The following is a 20,015-nucleotide window of genomic DNA, read 5'->3' on the forward strand; positions in this document are numbered from 1 at the left end:
TTGTGATCCACCTTAAAACTGTGAATAAACCTCAGACTGCTGATGCTTCAGAAGCCGTGTAAAAATTCCATCTGTGCTGAATTGCTACTTTTACAACATCATATTAAGATCACCGTCTGCTGACATGTTGGATGGTGGTTCTTTAGGTGATCCTAATTAATTATGTGTGTAATCCTTAGGATATAAACCACTGATCAAGCATGAGATTAAGATGGGACCCAGTTGTATCTAAATTCTATCAAGAGTTTAACAAGCAAGGCAGGGTCTACCCTCAACCTCATGATTCAACAGAAGGGTCCCCCTTGCACTTTTGCAGTTTTGATCTCTGTGTAAATAATTTTGTCTCGATTCTAACTCTGTTTTCCTTTGGATGTTCCATCCATATAGTAGTAGAGTGAATCTTGATGTTGAATTTTGTTAGATCTCTTTAGAAATTCATAATAAACATATTTTTGTTAGTAGCTTTGATGGTGGTTCTTTAACAACCTAAGCCACTCACTGACAACCCCATCAAGCTCAAAAACTGAACCCAAGAAATCATGAAGGTGTCACCCAGGGATTTTCAAGGAAACAATGCCCAAAATAGAGAGTGAGTTGTGTTGCCTTCCAACTCTGAAAAAAATATTTCTTGGTTTAAATCACTTCAGACTGAATTTACAATGTCATTCACTCAGCAGTTCAGTGAAATTACACATGCATTAAATTCTCAAAAGCATTTTATGCCATCTGTTTGAGATAGTTCGAGTGAACATATTTGGGGGTGAAATTAGTAATTATAAGAGGAGGAAATTAACATATTGGACTAATTAACAGCATCTTCTGGAAAAGAAACAGGGAAAATAACCAATTACAAAACTTAATGTTTACTGTTCTCCCAGCTAAATAAAGACTGTTCAATATGGCTCTCCCTGGGTTTCTTTGCTTGATTTTTTTTTTTCCCCCATCTAAAATATGATATCTGCACTGTGTTAAGGAACATGAGCCAGAGAAAAGACTCAGACACTGCAGGCCCTGTGGTCTGCTCCCACCCATCCACGCTGCTGAATGGAGTGATGGCCACACACCAAAGTGACACATCCTTGTTGCTGTGAGGGTTCAAAATGCAGGATGCACACAGCTCACCTTGCTTTGGACACTGAAAGAGTAAAGCAGACTCACTCACAGGAGCTCGTTATCCTTGCATCCCACTAAAGAAAAAGCATTTAATTTCTGCTCCATCTGAGGTGCCAGTTAAGGGTGAAATCACGCTTTGGACTTTTAACTGTGGCAACTAACACTTGATTGACTAGAGAGAGGAGATCACCACATGGCAGAGCTCCAGTTTGATGAGATATCTCCAGACTGTTTTGAAGATCCAGTTGTCATGGAACACAAAAAGAACATGTGGTGGATAGAAGAGCCACGTTCCTGTTGATGATCCACCCCACCGAGAGAAGAACATTGACCTGTGCTAAGCAAAAAAATGAGTTTTTGTCTCCAGTATGTCCCAAAGTTCACCTCATGCTTATGCCTGGGCTTATGTCCAGCTGGTCTGACCATTGGGTTTTATAATATTTACATACTATATGTGTAACCCCATTCTCAGAGCAGAGTACAGATCACAGGGTTATGAAGCACCAGGGGAAGGCATGTTCTAGAAAAGCTGCAGGTTGGATTGTCTCTGTATAAAAAATTGGATTGTCTCTATATAAAAATCGAGTTTCATTAATTTCAGAGCATTGCTTTACCTCTGATCACAGACACTTTACAATGATAGTGGAATAGAAGAGAGGCTTCTGTGGTTTCTCTCTTCCCTTTTGCTATTAAAAATGCTACTCTTGTAACCACACTGCCTGAAAAGATATCCTGTGTTTATGCACCATTTAAACAACCCAGAAAATTACTTTTTGTCAACAGTTGAGAAATAAATTGTTTGCTGACTTCTACGACAGCCGGATGTGCAATTTGTTCTTTCTGCAATAGAAGCTCTGCACAAGGAAAAATACATTATGAATAAGGGGCAAGTTCTACAGAAATGTTTACAAAAACATTCGAAAGGCGAAGAACACCTGAAAGAAAGGTTCAAATACAGAACCTCATCTATCTCCCTTTTGTTTCCAGCTACATTAAAATTTATATAAACAAATATGCTTCATGAGGCGGAGTTGCCCCCTGTAACTCAATGGCACAAGTTGCAGAGCTTGGGCCAGATTCATAAGGCAGGTCAACACACCCATTTATATTTAAATTAAGAGGCAGTTGAGCACAACTTTCACGCTCCAGTCTGATCAGCTTGTCTAGATCAGTTTCTTGTCCTTAAGGAAATGATACAATCAGAGTAAACCACTATTGATCTGGTATATCACACAGAAAGATTTTGTTTCTTCCCTGAGCCTCATTTCCTCTGTCATTTCTCAGGGCTGGAGAAGAGACGGAGTGATAATACCTAGATTATTTTTAAACTCCTCCCTCCACGAAGATTTACCAGTGGGAAAGAGAAGCAAAGGGGAAAGAAAGAAACAACTTCCCAACTTTTCCCCCAGTAGCATCACTCATTGCAGCACAGCCCTGAGTGTGCTCCTCCCACTCCTGAGGCAAAGCTGGGTGCAGTTTCACATCTCTCACAGCATCATTTCTCTGCTGTATGAGATGTGTATTTTGGTGTACTTCAGCCAAGAGTCACGTGCTTTGCCCTGCTTCCAAAAACTGGTCTGGACACAGACACTTCAACTGTTCTAACCTTCAACTATCATATCAGTCAGCTAACTCAACAGATTAAATTACGAGAAAGGGCTGTCACTGTGAGTTCCCTTGAGTGTGTAAAATTCCCAGTTTCCTTTCCACGTCACACCACTGTTCATTGGCGCCAATGAACACCCAAGACTGGAGGCACTACGTTTATCTCAGCAGGGAAAGATGTTCCTGGAGCAAGGACACTTTGAAAACAGATCCTCCAGTAACAAGAAGCCAACAAGAAACGGAGAAATAAATACCTGTGACATTGGTGCGGGTTGACAAAGCCTCACAGTACTTTTCCAGCAGAACAGACAAGGGCAGGTTCACAGAAGATTCACAGTGGAGAACTATCTGGATGAAGAGACAGAAATAAACCAAACAGTAAATAAGAAGCAGAGAACAGATTTTTCTCATCCATGAGTACAACGATGCCCAGCACTTTTGTAGCAGCTCCCATTCATAACTGGGTCAAGTACAACATCCCATCATGACAGAGAAGGTTTGGGATTATACTTGCTTAGCTCCAGGACATCACATGGAATTCATCTGACTAGATGTAGGCATCTACAAATGAACCAACTATTCTGGACCTCTTCCTGTGGGAGCTGCTCAACACCATTAACAAAGCACAGGATCCAATTTTTGTCTCACCTTAAAGTAGATGCCCGAAAGAGTGAAGATGAATCACCTCCCATCAAAGATCATGTGTAGAATTTTTTCAGATAACTTTTAGTGGTTACATGGGTGCTAAACATCCTTCCACATTCAAGAGATAAAGCAACGGGAAAAGGGCAGTTCAGAGGGCTTGAGGAAAGTGGTTGCATGGAATAAATAGGAAAAACAGGCATCCCTATAAGGTGATTCTTGGTTCTTTTGAGACAGGAAAATAGACATGAGTTTCTGACTCTCAGAATTCAGAGTGCTGAGCCCTCCACTGAGGGCAAATGCTATTGAGAAAAAACAGCAGTTTCAACATGGGCACTTCAAGAAAGCTGCAGAGTAATAGTACATCCCCAAGTAAATTTTAGGAAAGACATATGTAGAGTTGAAATCAAGGGGTATATTGTAATTTACACTCTCAAAATTAAATTACTGAAGTGCCCAGTGCAGATAGAGGAGAGAAGCCCTCAGAACTGTACATCTCAACACAGAGCTGAGTTGGGACCCTGCTCGGAGGAAGAGAAGCTCTTGAAAAGCCCTTTAAGAAAGGCAGAACTAAATGTGGCAAAAAAATTCAGGAGTGAGACATCAGTGACAGAAACTTCCATTTTCAGAATATGAAACACAACACTCCTGACTATTTCTGAGGGGATATAAAGCTGTGGTAAAACACAAAAAATGCCTTTGCTTTCTGTTTACGCACAGTGGCTCCAACACAACACAGGCGGCTTTCACTCAGGGAAACGACCCTACTCCTTCAGTGCTGATGTTACATTTCAGTGCTCTGAGATGTGTTAAGTGATTGCAGAACCCTTTCCATGTCACTGAATTCCTTGCCGCTTAACAGGAAGGGGGGTCATGACAATAGAATCCATCAGCAACCTTGGTCTCTAAAGAACAACTGTTCTCTGAACGACACCATTTCTACCTATTTCTCACTTTGCTGTCATTTTACAAAATAGGAAGCCTTGACATACAAACAAAAAGCCTTTCTCAGGCTTCATTCTTTTCACACGAACACCACGAAGCTGCTGCTTCTCCTTCAGGGAGAGTCAAATCCCGCTTCCCATAGCGCAGCCTCCCAAGGTGCTGACCACGCACGGCCAGGTCCAGGCGATGGAGAAAGGCTGCTCTGCATCCGGGACAGATTCCATCCCAAAAGCACAGAGCTCCAGCCCAGCCTACCAGAAGGCAAGCTCTGTAGTGGTCATGTCTCCTGTCAGACCCAGACAAGTGAGCTGACACAGCAGAGGCACCTCCTCCCTTCCAGCCCTCCACCCCCCTGCCACCTCACGGGCCAAAGCACTGTCTGACTTCAAAGAAGAAACTCGAGACATCTCCATGTACTGTAAATACGCTGCATGTCCAGCTGTCCCCTCCCTAAGATGATGGGAAAGAACAGACAGAGGTCAGGCACAGCACAGCATGGGGAGGAGGAACAAGAAAGGTTAAATGTCACGTTCGCTGCGGGGTCAGCTTAGGTTAATTTGGCTGGAGGGAAAAGCGCCTTCCACATATTATGTTACTTTTGGTTTCATTTTCTCCCCTCTAGCCACAGTGAAGTGCCTTGTTGTGTGTGAAACTTTTTTTTTTTTTAAATTGTATTTAAAGCAGACGAGCCCCAAAAGACTAAAAATCCCTCTTAAAACATATAAAGAATAAAGAACAGGGAAAAAAAATTCTTAAATAAAGAACTGGGGAAAAAAGAGAAACATTTCACTAATGTAGGATAAATAATGGGGCCTGTGGTTGTGTATCTATTTTGAAATTATACTTTGAAATACTGAAATAATTGCTTTACTAATGCACTACTCTACTTAAACAGCATTTCTCCTATGACAGCTATTCCAAGACCTTTTCCCACCAAATCCATTCTGTGTTGTCTTGCACATTTACCTTAAACACGCACAGAAATTTTTATCTTAATTTCTTGGAGCCGCTGTGGGCTTTTAAGAACAAAAATAACGTGCAGAGCCGAAGACTGAGGTGGAAAGGAGTCCTCTAATTTCCAAAACAGAGGCACCAACTAAGAGTCTGCAGGCCAGCTCTCAGTCTGCATAACAATATATGAAGCCTTTGGTCAACTTCCCATTCACATCTGAGAGGACTTTCACAAGAGGAGTGGATGAATTGTCCTAGTGTGTCACTGCCTCTCTAGTGGTCATTTCCCTAGGTAGGCCCAGAGAAAACCCATGACACCCACCATAAAATCACCTCTAGAGGAGGGAAGGGCAGATAAAAACGGCAACAGCGTAAGAGGGAGTAACATCTTGCTATGGTTTGTTGTTAGAAGTAACAGGACACTCACAGTGTGCACTCCACTATCAAATGAAGGGCTCCAATCTTGAAAACACTTATTTATGCAGAATTCATTCTTTGTCACGCAAGTCCTCTCACAAATTACTAACGTGGAGTCATAAAAACACGTGTGAAACATCGGATATGTAACAGGCCCCAGTGGATCTGTACAGTGAGCTCTGGGCATAGACAAATATCTGACCCATCCCAGTGTTGCCTCCTCACAATTCCTACCAGAATTTGTGGTTATTCCATGTAGAGTACAGGGAGCTGTAAATTTCATTTTGAAAAGAATTAACAGAGAATCCTGGTTTGAAATATTATTGAGTTCCACTATGTTGCAATTTAGATATATAAAAGATATATATACAGTGCTGCTGTAAAATTCACCTGCATGGGAGAGGTTGTTTTCTTCTCTCAAACATGTAAGAAATGACTGCAATAATATAAATAAAGCCCCAGTGCTATGGACAGGATCCAAAAATGTCAATACAGGCATGGGGCTACCACAGACACACAATGGAGGATCTTGTAAGTTTAAATACCTAACAATAAATAGCAGCACAGTGGATGAAGTCAGGATGACTGAAAGCTGAAGGAAAGAACTCATGTGGAAAAGGATGACACACGACATTCCTTGCCAAGATGGAGGTAAGCTCAGACACTGTGAATGCTGCCAAACATGGACAGATGCATATGCTCCACTTTCCCATTCTCACACAAGAATTCCCAGATACCATAATCCAGTTGCCTAATAAAAGCCAGCTGTTAGGCCTCCCTGTGAAACATCTGCTGGTGGCCTGCTGAGCAAAAGCAGAGGTGTTGACATCTGAGACAGCCTCAAAGTAACAGAGCAAAAACTCTCCCTTAAAAAAATAAAAAAAAAATTGCTTCTAGTATTTATAAGGTCCCAGAGAAATCCAGCATCTCATCAGAAAGTCACTCACAGAAAAGCAGTGCGATTTGTATTAAACAGCTCAGACTTCAAAACAGAGAGAGCAACAGCTGAGCTGATCACCCAGGATTTCCTTTGCAGGGCAGGAGGAGAAGCAGGATTTTTTTCAGATGCAATTCACCTGTTGTATTTTATATCTTGAAGCTGAAATTTCCTCCACTGGCTGCATCAGCTGGGTCTCCCCCACTAGAAGGACAGAGTCACGTGGCAGACTCTTTCCTAAATTTGCTTTAGACACTCCATGCAAAAAGAGAGGTAAAAACATTCTCAGAGGTGATGGCTGCAGGAGACAGGAACACATCCCCATCTTACAAAATTATCTGGAGCATTACTGTTGTTTTTCTTTTACTGAGCAAGGTGAAGTGACCTCCCATCATCAAACAATTTTGTAGTTATCGACTACAAAACATGTCCTCAGTCCACATCTGACAAGAGAAGGACCCATCTCATGGCTCTGTGGCCACACAGAAGCAAAGTTTCAGTCTAAACTATCCACCTGTGCTCTTTATAAAGCCAAAACACTTTCTCTTTCTGAGTAGACACCTCTGGTAATAGCATAGATCATGCTTGGAGTGTGTTTATTCCTTAATAAAAACACTTAAAAAGCTTAAATAAATACCACCTTTTACTTAATTTTTAGTTCTTCAATTTAATAAATACTACCTGTATTTTAGTTTTTCATTTTAATAAATAATACCTGCCTTTAATTTTTAGTTCTCCAATTAGACAATGCAAATAAATTCATTTGAGACACACTCCTGGCTCAAAGGTAACCTTATCAAGTTAAGCTCTCCAAATTCACCATCCCTACAACGAGATCCAGTGCTCACCTCAGTGTTTGGGCAAGATGTTCTCAGGGCAGAGCTCCAATTCAACACAAATATTGTTAATCTGTGTCCACAGAAGCTCATTTCAGGGAAACACAGGCATTTAACTTCACAATGAAAATGTAATTAGCGAAAGAGCTCCATGCAGCAAAATCAAAGTGAATCCCACACTTCCATGACAAAACCTTTATTCCATTTGAACACAGGTGGGGAGTCTCCAGGACAGGTGGGCAGCTGGCAACTTCTACAGGGGTTCCTGCCATCACCAGTATTGTGGATGAAAACAGATGCTTTGGGAAAAAACCACCAGATATTCCATGGAATACACTCATAAGAAATGCCAGTGTTTATCTGAGCAGCTCTTTCCCTCTAAGAGATGGCAACATGTGGGAGAAAATGAGGAGAGCTGGAATATTTTCTGACTGTTAATCACCTGAAGGAACATGCACAACCAAGAAGAGTGAAAAATGCTACTTCAGGAGAAAACCAGAGATTAGCACAGGAGAGGAGGGGGAATTCATCTTTACTGTTCCTGGCATGGATTTATATTCACTGGTTTGTGCTTATTTCATACATGGGGTGTATATAAAAGAGATGTTTATTCAATGACAGTGAAAAGAGGGCCAGAGTGGTCAAAATACTTGGCTTTTTGACGAACCAAAAGATGTTTTTTTGGCCTTTCTCAACTCAAGTCATTTAAAACCGCTCATGCAGCAGCATTTGGCAGCATACAATTGTTTGGTTCTGCTTCACCAGAAGATTAATTTCCATGTGTGATAGAAAGTCTAATTACAAGTTTTCACTTGCAGGAACCTGCAACCTGAAGCCTGAGACAGCTGAGGTTACAGTAAAAGGAAAAACTCTGGGAACAGCTCAAGAAGAACAGTCTCCTTTTCAAGTCATCCTTCAGCTCTTTCAACTCCCTGTCATTACTCACCTCGAAGTTAATCCAAGCAGATAGATAAAATAGTGCTACCAGCTACAGAACCCCAAATGCCCCAGGAGACACTGCTCTATGATCTTAGAGGCCAGATGTATTCTGCAGCTCTTCCAGGAAGTCTGGAAAAAGAAACTATAAGTCTGCATGGAATGGGAATTAGGACCCCAGTTCAATAAAGCAACTGAACACATGCTCAGTTCTGAGCGTGAAATTAAATCAATCCTTATTCAAAAACAAATTTAAAAAAAAAATCCCTCAAGCATCTGCTACGCTGAGCCCACCACTGAACTTCACTGTTGTCTTTGAAACTTGGAGATCTGCTTCATTAAGCATCTGCCCACGTGCTCCACTGAATGAGGGTGTAGAGGGGAGTTTCTTCATCCCCTGAAAGCCATGCACGTGCTAAGGGATCTTCTGAGTCATGAGACATAAAGCAAAACTGTTAAAAGCCACTCATGGGCTGGACTTGTCCAACCAAGTCTCCTGCCCTTCCAAAGCCACGTGAGATGTGTAAAAAAGGAGGAGAACAGCATTTGAATCACAGGTTACAGCTCTCTTCAAAATAACATTGCTTAGTGGAAAGCTTTTTCAATATCTCACATCCCTGAAGAGTTTTGTTATTCATCCCCCACGTCTGTGGATATCATACCTAGAAACTGGAAGGAGAGCCAGCACTCCTGACTTAATGTCTTCCCTTTTCCTAGATCTTCACACCAAACCCGTGACTAATTCTTCTCCACTCCTTCCACCCCATTCCCATTATTCTGAATCCCCTCGGCAGCTCAAACGTGATTCACCTCACCCACACATTCCAGAAGGCACTGCTTCAGGCTCCCTCATACCCAGTGGAAGAAGGAAGCACTAGCTAGGAACAATCCATTGCTTCTGCTTTAAACACATCCTTCAGGATGAGATAACTTATGCTCTGGAGACAAAACACACAGGGGATCCAGAGTTTAATCTCAAGTTTAAAAGTCACGTTTACCCAAATGAACGTCAGTACCTCAGCTACTTCTTAGCTACCTGAAGAGCCTCTGCAAGGATGCATTGTCATCACACTGTCACTACCCTTCCAGGCCTCCCATTCACAGGCTCTCCCAGTTCTAGCTCAAAAAATGTCAGCTCCTAATCTTTGTTTTTCAGGTCTCTGCCAGCATGTTCCCGCCTAAAAAAGGTAAAAATCCACCTGCCATGCTTTAGGCTTTAACCAGCTACTGACATCTGCTCAACTTTCCATGGAATGTTGAAAATTGTACCTCTGAATCCTCCATAAAATGTTCCTTTAACCCAAAATTTCATGGTAGTTCAGTGTCACCTCATTGGCTCATTTTTAATTCTCTTTCTCTCCACCCATTCATTTTTCCTTGCATTGCTAACTCTGGGGCTGGAGTCCACCTTTAGAGACTTGAAAAATGTATATCACAGGGAAATTTAACTCCAAGAGTGGAATAAGAGAAGGTCTAACAACTACCTGAAGCGGAATTACAGAGGAGTCAGACTCCTGTCAGGAGCTGACAGCAGAAAGACAAGGCAGGCATCACTCACAAGTTGAAGTGAGGGAAAATTTCACAGAACATAAATGAAAAAAATATGCACCATGACAACGACTGGGAAAAAAAAAAAAGGTTCAGAGATGTTGTGAAAGCTCCATCTTTGCAGATTTTCACAACTGAACTGGATGAGCATGATGTGGTTTTGGAATTAGCCCTGCACAAATTGTTTTTCCATTTCTTGGTTCTAGAATCTATAGTCCCCATGGTAAAAAGAATCATAGGTAACAAGTACTCCCCAAGCCTTTTGTTATGACAATGCAGTAATTACCATCTCACAGGCTGTGTCTTGAACAATAATCAGCAATCTGGAGGCTTTGAGGGTTTTTTCACTCATGTTTCTAGTATTTTGGACTCTGTTCACAAAATAATAGTTAAAATATTATGCCAAATAATATGAAAAGACATTATTAAATTATTTTTGTATTCAAAGATAGAATTTTCTTTTATTCTGTCTGAAAGAAAAAATTACTGAAGGTCTGACAGTGCTTCAAAATATTCATAAGGACACTTGTTTTGATAAAATAAGGGTTTCTTACACCTTGGAAGGTGTCCCAAGTTCGAGATGGACTAAATAGCTGATCTCAGGGCAGGAAGGACTTGAGGCAGGATGAGGAAAAATCCTCACTGCTTCTGATGAGGAGCACACAGTCAAAATTCTTTCCTGTGCTCTGGGACATCATTCTCAGTCAGCCAGAGGGATAACCTTGGCCTTCCTCTCTGCTTTGAGAGACTCAGTTGAGAACAGGAGGAGCAGATGGATCCCTGGATGCCTTCACCCCCAAAACGAGGGAGGAGCGGGAGCAGAGCACTCTTTTCAGTATCCCAGGGGCTGGAGCAGAGAAAGCAGCAAGGTGACAGCTGTGATGGCCACCCCACAAGGTGCAGCCCCTGGTGCCGCCTCTGCTGGCAGCGCCTCCTGAAACCCAAGCTCTGTCTGGTCTGGGGGAGTTTGCTCCTGCCACTCAAAGGGAATCGATACTTTAGCCCCCGCCTGGCTGAGCCCCCGGCAGAGCCTGGCTGGCAGCCCCACGGCCAACCTGCTCCCACACATCAGCACACTTCCTTTCCTTCACTTTTGCCCTCTTTCCTCCTGCCTTTCCAATGGAAAAGCCACCTCTGCTAGAGGACAGCACTCCCAAAACTATAGCAGTGCAGAGATGGCAGCACTCAACAACCCTCCTGCACCCCAGGAACCTGGGGAACAGCAAGAGAGGTTATCCCACAGCCCTCAGACTGGCTCCTTTCCAGTCCTCTGGCACTTCAGCTACTATTACCAGGGCAAGGGTTTAGCATTGCAGTGAGGACAGCTAATGTATTTTAATCTCCATCTGCATTGCTCACTATTTACTTTCCCGGCACACACACCCCAGAGTGGACAGTTACTCAGCCAGGATTATGCAAAAGTTTATAGGGCTTTAATTAGTTTCATTTTCTTGCAGCTCTGCTGAAGGGGTACTTTTTGAGCTCTTGAATCACCAAATGGATTTTCCCTCTTACTCAGTGAAAACACTCCGTGTATCTGCACAAACACAGGCTGTGTAATTGGTCATTCCAGGAGAAGGACATTTTCCAAGTTCTCCACCCATGGAGCTCCACAGTGGAGCTGTCAGGATGGGGAACAGGCAGGAGCAGCACGTTCCTGGCACCTGATTCCCAGTGTGGGCTCCCTTGTCCAGCAGTGAAGGGACTTGTGAGCCAGAGGTCAGGGCAGGGTGTTGAAATCCATCTCCCCTCTGTCCCTCCCTTCCCAAACGGACCAGCCTTTGTCAAGATCCAGCAGAACACGTGCCTGGGAGAGCCAACCCAGATGATCCCAGACCCAGAGAACTGAGCAGTCCACCAGCTTTGACATGTTACACGTCAAAGAGCACTGCAGGAAGCATCTAACAAATATCCCCACACTGGCAACAGAAGCTGGAAATGAAATTGTCATGTATTTGGACATGTCTGATGAAATTCAAGCAGATATTCCTCTGAAGGACAGTGCTGTTTGCTGACTTATCAGAGTGGTAAATGACTAGTTTCCATTTGTCTTCTTTTGAAACAGGGGCCACAATCAAATTTATCCAACTCCTCAGAGAAGAAAATTAAAACACATAAAGCTCTTTAGCCAACACTTGCCAGCTTAAATCAATTACAGCTATTTTCAAAGCTATTAAGATTTTAAAAAATGATCAGCAGTAAAGGAAAGTAATTCTGTATAAAGAAATAGTTGGATAAAGCAAACCATCAGGAATTGTTTAGTTGTTATGAGCAGATAAGGAACCAAAGACAATGTTTATGCAGTGCTGTGACACATGGAATTGTGAATCTACAGGAGGCAGGGAGGTGCCAGTGGCTCGCTGGACAGCTCCAGCTTTACATCCAACAATTCACATTTGCACTTTAAGGGAGAGCAGACTACATCAGGGATTAAAACTGGTGTGGATGAAAAGAAATAAAAACATGGACATGATGAAGATCTGATCTATCTGTTTCAATTTATAGACACGGTGTGGAAAAAGAAATTCCCACAGAAATGTCATTTACAGGATAAATTTTTAATCTAAAGTAAATCAGCCTTCTCCCTAAGTCTCCTTTTTGGATTTGCAGTGCTTCAAACCTGAAAGTGAGATAAACTAAAAAGGAACAGATTCAGCAGTGTGTGCAGCCTGTTGTTACCACCCACATTTCCTCACCTCCCTCTCTCCCCAAAAATAAAATCTGCAGAACCATTAAAAGGACCTCTAAATGTGCAAGTGTTTGTTCTAATATAGTATTTTTAAAATATTTGCTTTACTAATATATGGGTTAAAATTAAAATAAAACAGAAAACAGCAAAACGCTTCCTTAAAAAGTTCATATTATCCACTACCCTGTTTTTCTCATGGTGAATCCCTCAGATCAGCACATCACCAGCAGGATCCCACAGCAAACCCTGACACAAAGAAAGCTGATTGCCAAATTCAAAGCAACGAAGAGTTTGCCTGAGAGGAAAATACTTCCCTCAGGCGCTCATGGAGAGTGAGAGGAATGGCAGTGCAGCACACTCCATCTAAGCTAATAAATCAAGCAGTGCAAAGGTCTGTTTTAAGTACTTAATCATTTACACTGATAAATTTTTAGAATGGTTCCTGGCCACACTTGTGCCCCAAGCAATCATAGCAGTATCTCCAGCAGTTCCCGGGAATGATCTGGGAGTTCAGATGCACCATGGACCATCTCACTGGGCACTTTGCACAGCATCTCCCTATTTTAGAAGCTGAAGGAGCTTAATCACAAGTTTAGAGGACTTAATCATTATTTCTCCTCTGCTCCGAACAGAATAATAATATGTAAGCAGATGCCTTTTATGACCAAAAGCAAAAGTTGTTTTCTTGCTGGCTAAAGGCAGCTCTGAATATCATCACTGAAGTGTTTCATGGCAAAAGGACCAGTCAGACACACCAGCACACAACTGCCTCCCTCAAACATCCAGTAATTGCCTCGAGATGGTTACAGATTTAAACCTGCCAAAGTCCTACCCCAGCAAAGGTTCCTCCTGATGAGTGAGATGTTTATGCTGCATTAATTCACAACAGGGTTGAATTCTGGCAGTCTCAGACCAGGAATATTATTTAACTTGTCACCACTGGCTGATACACTCACACTGCCCGGGCTGTTTTAACAACTTCAGGAGAACATGTGAATTATAGTGAGCTTTGCTTTTGGTTTTGATGAATAATTCCCCTCTCCAAATTATGTGAATTTAGCAAGGACTTTATATCAAAATGTCAAAAAGATTAATTTAGTTTAGGGTTTGTTTGGTTTCCACATTAAAATAAATGTATTTTGCAGTGTATCATATGTAGAGAACCCCTTTAGGAGAACATAAATCTCAGTGCAAGTCTTCACCCTTTCGCTGACCAGCCCTGTGAAATCTGTCAGGTCATTTTCACCAGCATTTCCATGTGGCAGATCTAATTCCGTGCTAGAAAATTGCCTCATCTCGTGGGCGTTGCAAAGCTGCAGTTCCCATAAAACACAACCGCTTGGCTGCTGTGAAAACTTAAACTCCCTTAATTGGGGAAGGGCCTGCTCCCACAAGCAGCTATTCCTTTTCTGAAAATCCACAAATGTGAATAAAGTCATTGACTTCGAGTCCATTTTCGAGTGTTTTCAAGTTAAACAAGAACTCAAGAGCTTTGGATTCGAGCCAGAGTTTCAAAGCATTGCTCTTGAGCTTCTCGGTGCAAAGTTTCACCCAGCTGTAAAGCAGAGATGCGGATTCACCAGCACCGTTCATGGATGAAAGCACTCCCCAAAAGAGCAGCAAAAGCTTTTGCTGCAGCTGGAGCAGCCAGAGCTGTTCTGGAGGTGGGGCTGAGGATCAAATTCCAACAGGTTATTTCCCTAACAGGTGTACACATGAATCCCTAAAACTCCCTAAGTATCACACATCCAAATAAGCTCATCTTTAAGAGCAAATGGAATATATTCAGAGCACACACATCTTTCAGACTAACCACACTTTAGGGAAACTTGACATATTGATTATTAATCTGAGTTTTTTTCCTTTTTTTTTTTTTTAAAATTTTTTTCTTTCTTTCTTTTGAGGCAGCAGTTTTGTTTTAAAGCAGCAACATAACGACCAAAATTTAGAGAAATATTTCATATGCAAAGTTGCAGCAGAACTGGCAAACTGTCCACAGATTATATCCACAGAGAAAGCACATGCCATTTTTTGATTCATTGAGAAAGAATTAGTACTTTTGACAAAATCATTGGCAAGTCCCCCTCTCGAAACACAAACGGAGATATTTTTATGGACCAAAGTAAGTTAATAAGGGAAAGCACAGCCTGGAAGAGGAAAAGGACTATGGAACAAAGTTTAGAAAAAAATGGTTGGGATTGAAAACATCAATGTGTAAATGCCATTGTGATCCCATGTGCACTGAGCTCTGACTAGAAAAAAAACACACTGGAAAGTATTCTCTGTCTTCCAAGAAAGCTACCACAAAGATTTTAAGATTAAATTGTTGCTCTTCAGATTAAATTGTTGCTTCTCTTTGAAGCCTGCTGCCTTTCCTGACCTGGCTTTTCTCTATCTTTCTTTGTCAATTAGAGGGGAGAAAAACAAATAAAACCACAAACAAACAAAAACCCCAAACAAACAAAACCTAAATCAAAACAAAATTGAACATAATTCAGGAAATAGAACAGATTTTCTTTCTTTATCTAAGGAAATGTTAAAGACAGGCCAATTACTCTGCGGTTCAGAAGGGCCACTGTCACTTTTTTAATGCTGTGGGAACAGCCTTCACAAATCCTTCTCAGGATCAATGTTCCTCCTGCTTGATCCTTCGCGTTTGCTTTGCGAGTCTGGCTTAACACACTTGAAACTATCGCTCAAAGCAAACAAGCCACCAAAGCACTCAGCCTAATTTAAGAGTGTGGGCTGGGAAAGCTGTTTTAAAAGTCCAGCCTGACACAAGGCCAGTCTTATCTCCAGCTCATCCATCCCAGCATCACCCAGGGGGATGCTTGCCATGAAGAAGGACCACACAGGAAAGCTATCCGTGCATTTGGCTCGAGAGAAACTCGCGGCAAACGGCTTGGATGGATGCGTGGGCTGAGCCCTGCCCTTCGTCACCCCAGCTGCTGGTCCCTGCTCGAGCACATGCTGCGAGAGGCATCAGGGAGAGAGGTCGGGGATAACGGGCACCAGCCAGGGAACGGGGAGATGGAGAGAAAACCCCTCCCCTCCTGGGCAGAGAGCGGGGTCCTTGTGCTGGCGACGAAAGGGGACAGGGAGGCGGCTGCTCCGCAGGGAAAGGGACACTAAGAAGGGCCGTGGTTGAGCCCCGGGGGCTCCGAGCGGACCCAGAGCCGAGCGCCCGCGGGCAGAGGGTGTTCCTGCGCCCCTTCCCGAGCGCACCTGTGATGGAGCAGGGAATGGCCAGCGGGACGGACCCCTGGGGCACCCGGGACGGGCAACTCCTGCCGGGGAGCTCGTCCGGGGTCTCTCCGAGCCCGGGCACCGCAGCACCCGCGGGGCAGCGAGTGACGGACCCCGGAGCGCCCGGGGCAGCCCCGCTGTGTTCCCCGCGGTCGTGGGGCGTCCCCCTCCCTCCTTCCCTCCCTCCTTCCCTGCCCCTGCCCCTGTCCCCTGCCACCCGCCCCTTTCCCGTGCTCGGCACTTACGGGCAGGAGCAGGAGCGCGGCGGCGGCCGCTGCCGGGAGGCTGCGCTGCGGTGCCCGCCCGGCCATGGGGGGCTCGGGGGTGTCCCCGGGGCTCAGCCGGAGCCTCGGAGCTGTCCCGGCGCTGCCATCTCCCCCCGGCTGCTGCCCTTGACCCCTGCCCGCCGCCCAGGAGCCAAGCCCGGCGCCGCCGGCGCGTCCCAGGGCAAACCCCCGGGAGGGAGGGAGGGAGGGAGGGAGGGAGGGAAGGAGGGAGAGAGGGGGGGAGCCGAGCCCGCCCTCCGCCTAGGATGCCTCGGGGATGGAGGCGGCGGGGGGCACCCCCGGGGGAGAGCGACCCTCACAGCCTCCAGGAGCGAGGGGGATCTTCCTCTCCCCTCGCACTGAGTGCAAGAGGGATTCCCCCCTCCCTCAGGCACTGGGTGCAAGAACTTCACTGCCCGCAGTCCTCCAGAAGCAGTGGGGTGACCCCCTCCCCAAGCACTAAGTGCAGTGAGGATCCTTTTCCCCAGGCAGTAAATGCAATGGGGGTGCCTTCCACGCAAGCCTCCTCCACCCTCTTCTATCTCAGGATAGATTCCACTGCCTCAAACTTTCCAGGCACCAGAGGATTCCCCCTGCCCAGGCTCTAGGTGCAATGGGGACCTCTTTACAAAATTAAGTGAAATGCAGATGCCCCCCACAATCCTCTAGAAGAACTAAAAATCCCCCATCCTGCCAGGCATTGGGTAAAATGTTAACTGCATCTCCCAAAAACTTTCAGGACCAACAGGTTTCCCCACCTGCTCAGGCACGAAGTGCAATGTGCATAAAGTGCATTAAAGGCGGCTCATAAAAGAGAGAAAGAGCAACTTTTTACTTGGGCAGATAGTGGTAGGACAAGGGGGAATGGTTTTAAACTAAAAGTGAATAGATTTAGATTAGATATTAGGAAGAAATTCTTCCTTGTGAGGGTGGGGATGCCCTGGCACAGGTTGCCCAGAGAAGCTGTGGCTGCCCCATCCCTGGAAGTGTCCAAGGCCAGGTTGGATGGGGCTTGGAGCAACCTGGGATAGTGGAAGGTGTCCCTGCTCATGGGAGGGAGATGAAACAAGATGATCTTTAGGGTTCCTTCCAACCCAAATATTTCTATGATTCTATGACCCCCTTTCTGTTAAGGAAAGGGAGAATCCTCCCTGACACTGTGAAACGTGCACCACCTGTTGATCCTCCAGAAGCAAAGGGATATTCCCCAAGCCTAAGATGCACCCCCAAGGTGTGATGATGACCTCCACCTCCAAGACAATGAGCAGCAAGACTCCCAGCTTCCTGTGTACCCCAGGGCAAAAAGATTCCAGTTTCTTGGTCACCAAAATCATCAGCACACCTTTCCCAAAATCTCCAGGCCTGTGGGGCATCTCCTTTGCTATCCCCCAGCTCCAATGGGAAGTCCTTTTCTCCCTAGCATTGAGTCTTTTAAGATTCCCCAGCAGCATGTACACCCTTCTAGCCAGGCAACCCAAAAACTGCCTGTGTGGCTGTTCTTGGTGCATTGGTCTCTGAAACAAGAGCCACTTGTCCTGCTCTTCTCATCTACCAATACTTGCCAGACTAGACCCCTGTGCAAATAAAGGCAAAACGAGGTCACCCCACATCTTCATGCCCACTTGCCCGAGGGGCTTCTGGCCCTCTGGTTGCTCCAGGGTGGCTGTTGGTGCTAAGGGAATTGGATCCTTACAGATTTGGATGCATGACCCTGTTGGGGCCCATGAGTTCCTGGGTCTAATCACTCCATGATCCATCCAGCGAGCCCTCTCCATACAATGGACATGTTTGTGGAATCATCAGCCTGTGGGCACCAGGCCAAGCCCTGCTCTTCCCAGTGCCAGCAATGGGCCTAATAAGATTATTTTCTCCTCTGCTCCATCCCATCTGCCCAGAGGAGGGCCAGCTGTGTGTGAATCACGGTCGGTACCTTCCTCCAGCTGCAGCTGGGACTGACCCCAAAAGCCCATCCATGTCCTGAGGCACACAGCCCTCAGCCACAATCCTGGAGCAGGAGCAGTCATGGCCTGCTCCTTCCCAGCCCAGCTGCTGGATTTCCACAGGGAACAGTGTCATACACTGCCTTTGTAGGCATCTATTGCCAGGTGTTTCCTTTCAGGGAGATGGTGCCTTTTCCTCCACAAAATAGTGCCTTTCCACCATCCTCCTTGTTTGGCTTTTTTTTAATCAAAATCAATTGGCATACAGGTAATAGTGGCACAGAGGAAAGAGTTCCAACAAATTCTCAGGGTGTACAGAAGCTTAGCAAGTCCTGCTCAGAAGCAGAAATACCTGGACATCTTTCTTTGAGGCCTTGCTGAATTATTTTGCTTTTTGACATTAGCTCAGAAAGGCACTAAGACAGCTTCTGCCCATCTCCAAAACACCTTAAAGAAGGATTACCTTCCTGATCCCATGCAGGAATCCCATTTAGTACAGCAAGGAGATGGGCATTTACACACACTAGAAAACATGAAATCCTCCACTGGCCAAAGTTTTCACAAAGCAGCATTATTTTCCTTTTTCCTCTGGTTATTCAACAGTTTGAATATATTTAAATATTTAAGCTTGCCCAGTTTTTCCTCTCCTGTCTGTTGCGCACCAACATTTGTTTCCTTTCATTATTAAAAGAAAACAAACCCATAAGTTTGCATGCTTCCAATTAATATTGGGTTTGTTCATGAAAATGCAAAAGGAGGAATAAATCCAGCACAATTTTTTATTGCATTTAAACATTCACCTCCGGGACTGGAAACTCACACGCAACAGGGTTATGTGAACTCAAGAGAACTGGGAAAGGGAGCCTGGAGCTGCCTGTGCACAGACATCGGTCAAGTGTCCTGGAAGCAGGATGGTTTTCCAGCATGTGGCTCCACGACTTTCTGTTATGATTTATCCGTGTTTATTGGGCTATTCAGATCCAGAGTCTCATAATCTTAAAAGCTGTATTGAAACAGAGCAAAACAACCCCAAATCGTGACTATCTAAGGATTAAACAAATCATTCCTGCAGTCTCGTGCCCAGGGCTTTTTCCCTCGCAGCTGGTTGCAAAGTCCATCCAAAGGTTTTTGTTGATGAGGTTGCTTATAAGGTCACTTCCCTTCGGATCCTCTCGAGTTCTTTAAGGGCTGAGCTCGTCCTGCAGCTTTTCCTTCACTCATGGTTCTCCTGGGGATTCCCCAGTCATCTCCTTTTATAAAACCTGTAGGATCATTCATCCTACTGCCTGGCTTTATGGGTGAAACTGGACAAGGTTAGCATGGAATTAGAGGCATATAAAGGCACAGATACACACAGCCCCATGACTGTGGGTATGGCACATGAAATGTAACCCTTGCTCTTTTAGGAAACACACTGAGACCCATGAGAGCAACCTGCAGAGATTCAGGAATTCAGGAGAAGACAGTTCTGATCAGTTGGATGGAGCAAGTCTCCATATGGGATCATGGCATGGATCCAGTTGTTCAGTTCTTGCCCAAATGACTTTCAGATATGGCTTGCAGTCATGCCCATACAAGGATGACTCCCCCTTGCTTGTTTGGTAGTGCTTTTTTTCTCCCTCTTTAAAGCTCCTGAAATAACTTATAACTTCATTTTTGAGCCCATGAGTATTGCCACAGCTCTCAGTGATGACACTGCACAAAGCATCCTCGCTGGAGGAAGGACAAGGCCAGCTCCTGGTGTAACAGCTAACACAGTGAGGTCCTTGCTGTGTCCATAACCTTGAGGAATTTACACAATACAACTAAAGTAACTTGAAAACCAGTCTCAGTAATAACCACAAACGTCACACAAGAGATGAGTAACCAAAGGGTAGAATTGTACTGAATCAGGCACCAATTTTGTCTCTCTGAAATATTGGATGACGTCTCAGAGGGATGAGG

The 20,015-nt window shown here is 44.5% G+C and overlaps 1 protein-coding gene across 2 annotated transcripts in view; it reads right to left on the reverse strand.

Annotated features, from left to right (window-relative positions):
- The window catches only part of CRHR2 (corticotropin releasing hormone receptor 2), a 138,448-nt gene extending 122,172 nt beyond the window's left edge, over positions 1-16,276 (reverse strand). For both annotated transcript variants that reach the window (XM_050320801.1, XM_050320800.1), the window contains exons 1-2: positions 16,111-16,276; positions 2,973-3,066 (exon numbers count right to left, since the gene is read on the reverse strand). In XM_050320801.1, the coding sequence (XP_050176758.1) occupies positions 2,973-3,066; positions 16,111-16,176 (160 nt within the window). In that variant the 5' untranslated portion in view covers positions 16,177-16,276. The remainder of the gene's footprint in view (positions 1-2,972; positions 3,067-16,110) is intronic.
- Between the last annotated feature and the right edge of the window lie 3,739 nt (positions 16,277-20,015).

The sequence above is a fragment of the Myiozetetes cayanensis genome, unplaced genomic scaffold (genome assembly GCF_022539395.1).
Source record: "Myiozetetes cayanensis isolate MyiCay16 unplaced genomic scaffold, myiCay2020 scf1, whole genome shotgun sequence".
In the NCBI taxonomy this organism is placed as follows: domain Eukaryota; kingdom Metazoa; phylum Chordata; class Aves; order Passeriformes; family Tyrannidae; genus Myiozetetes; species Myiozetetes cayanensis.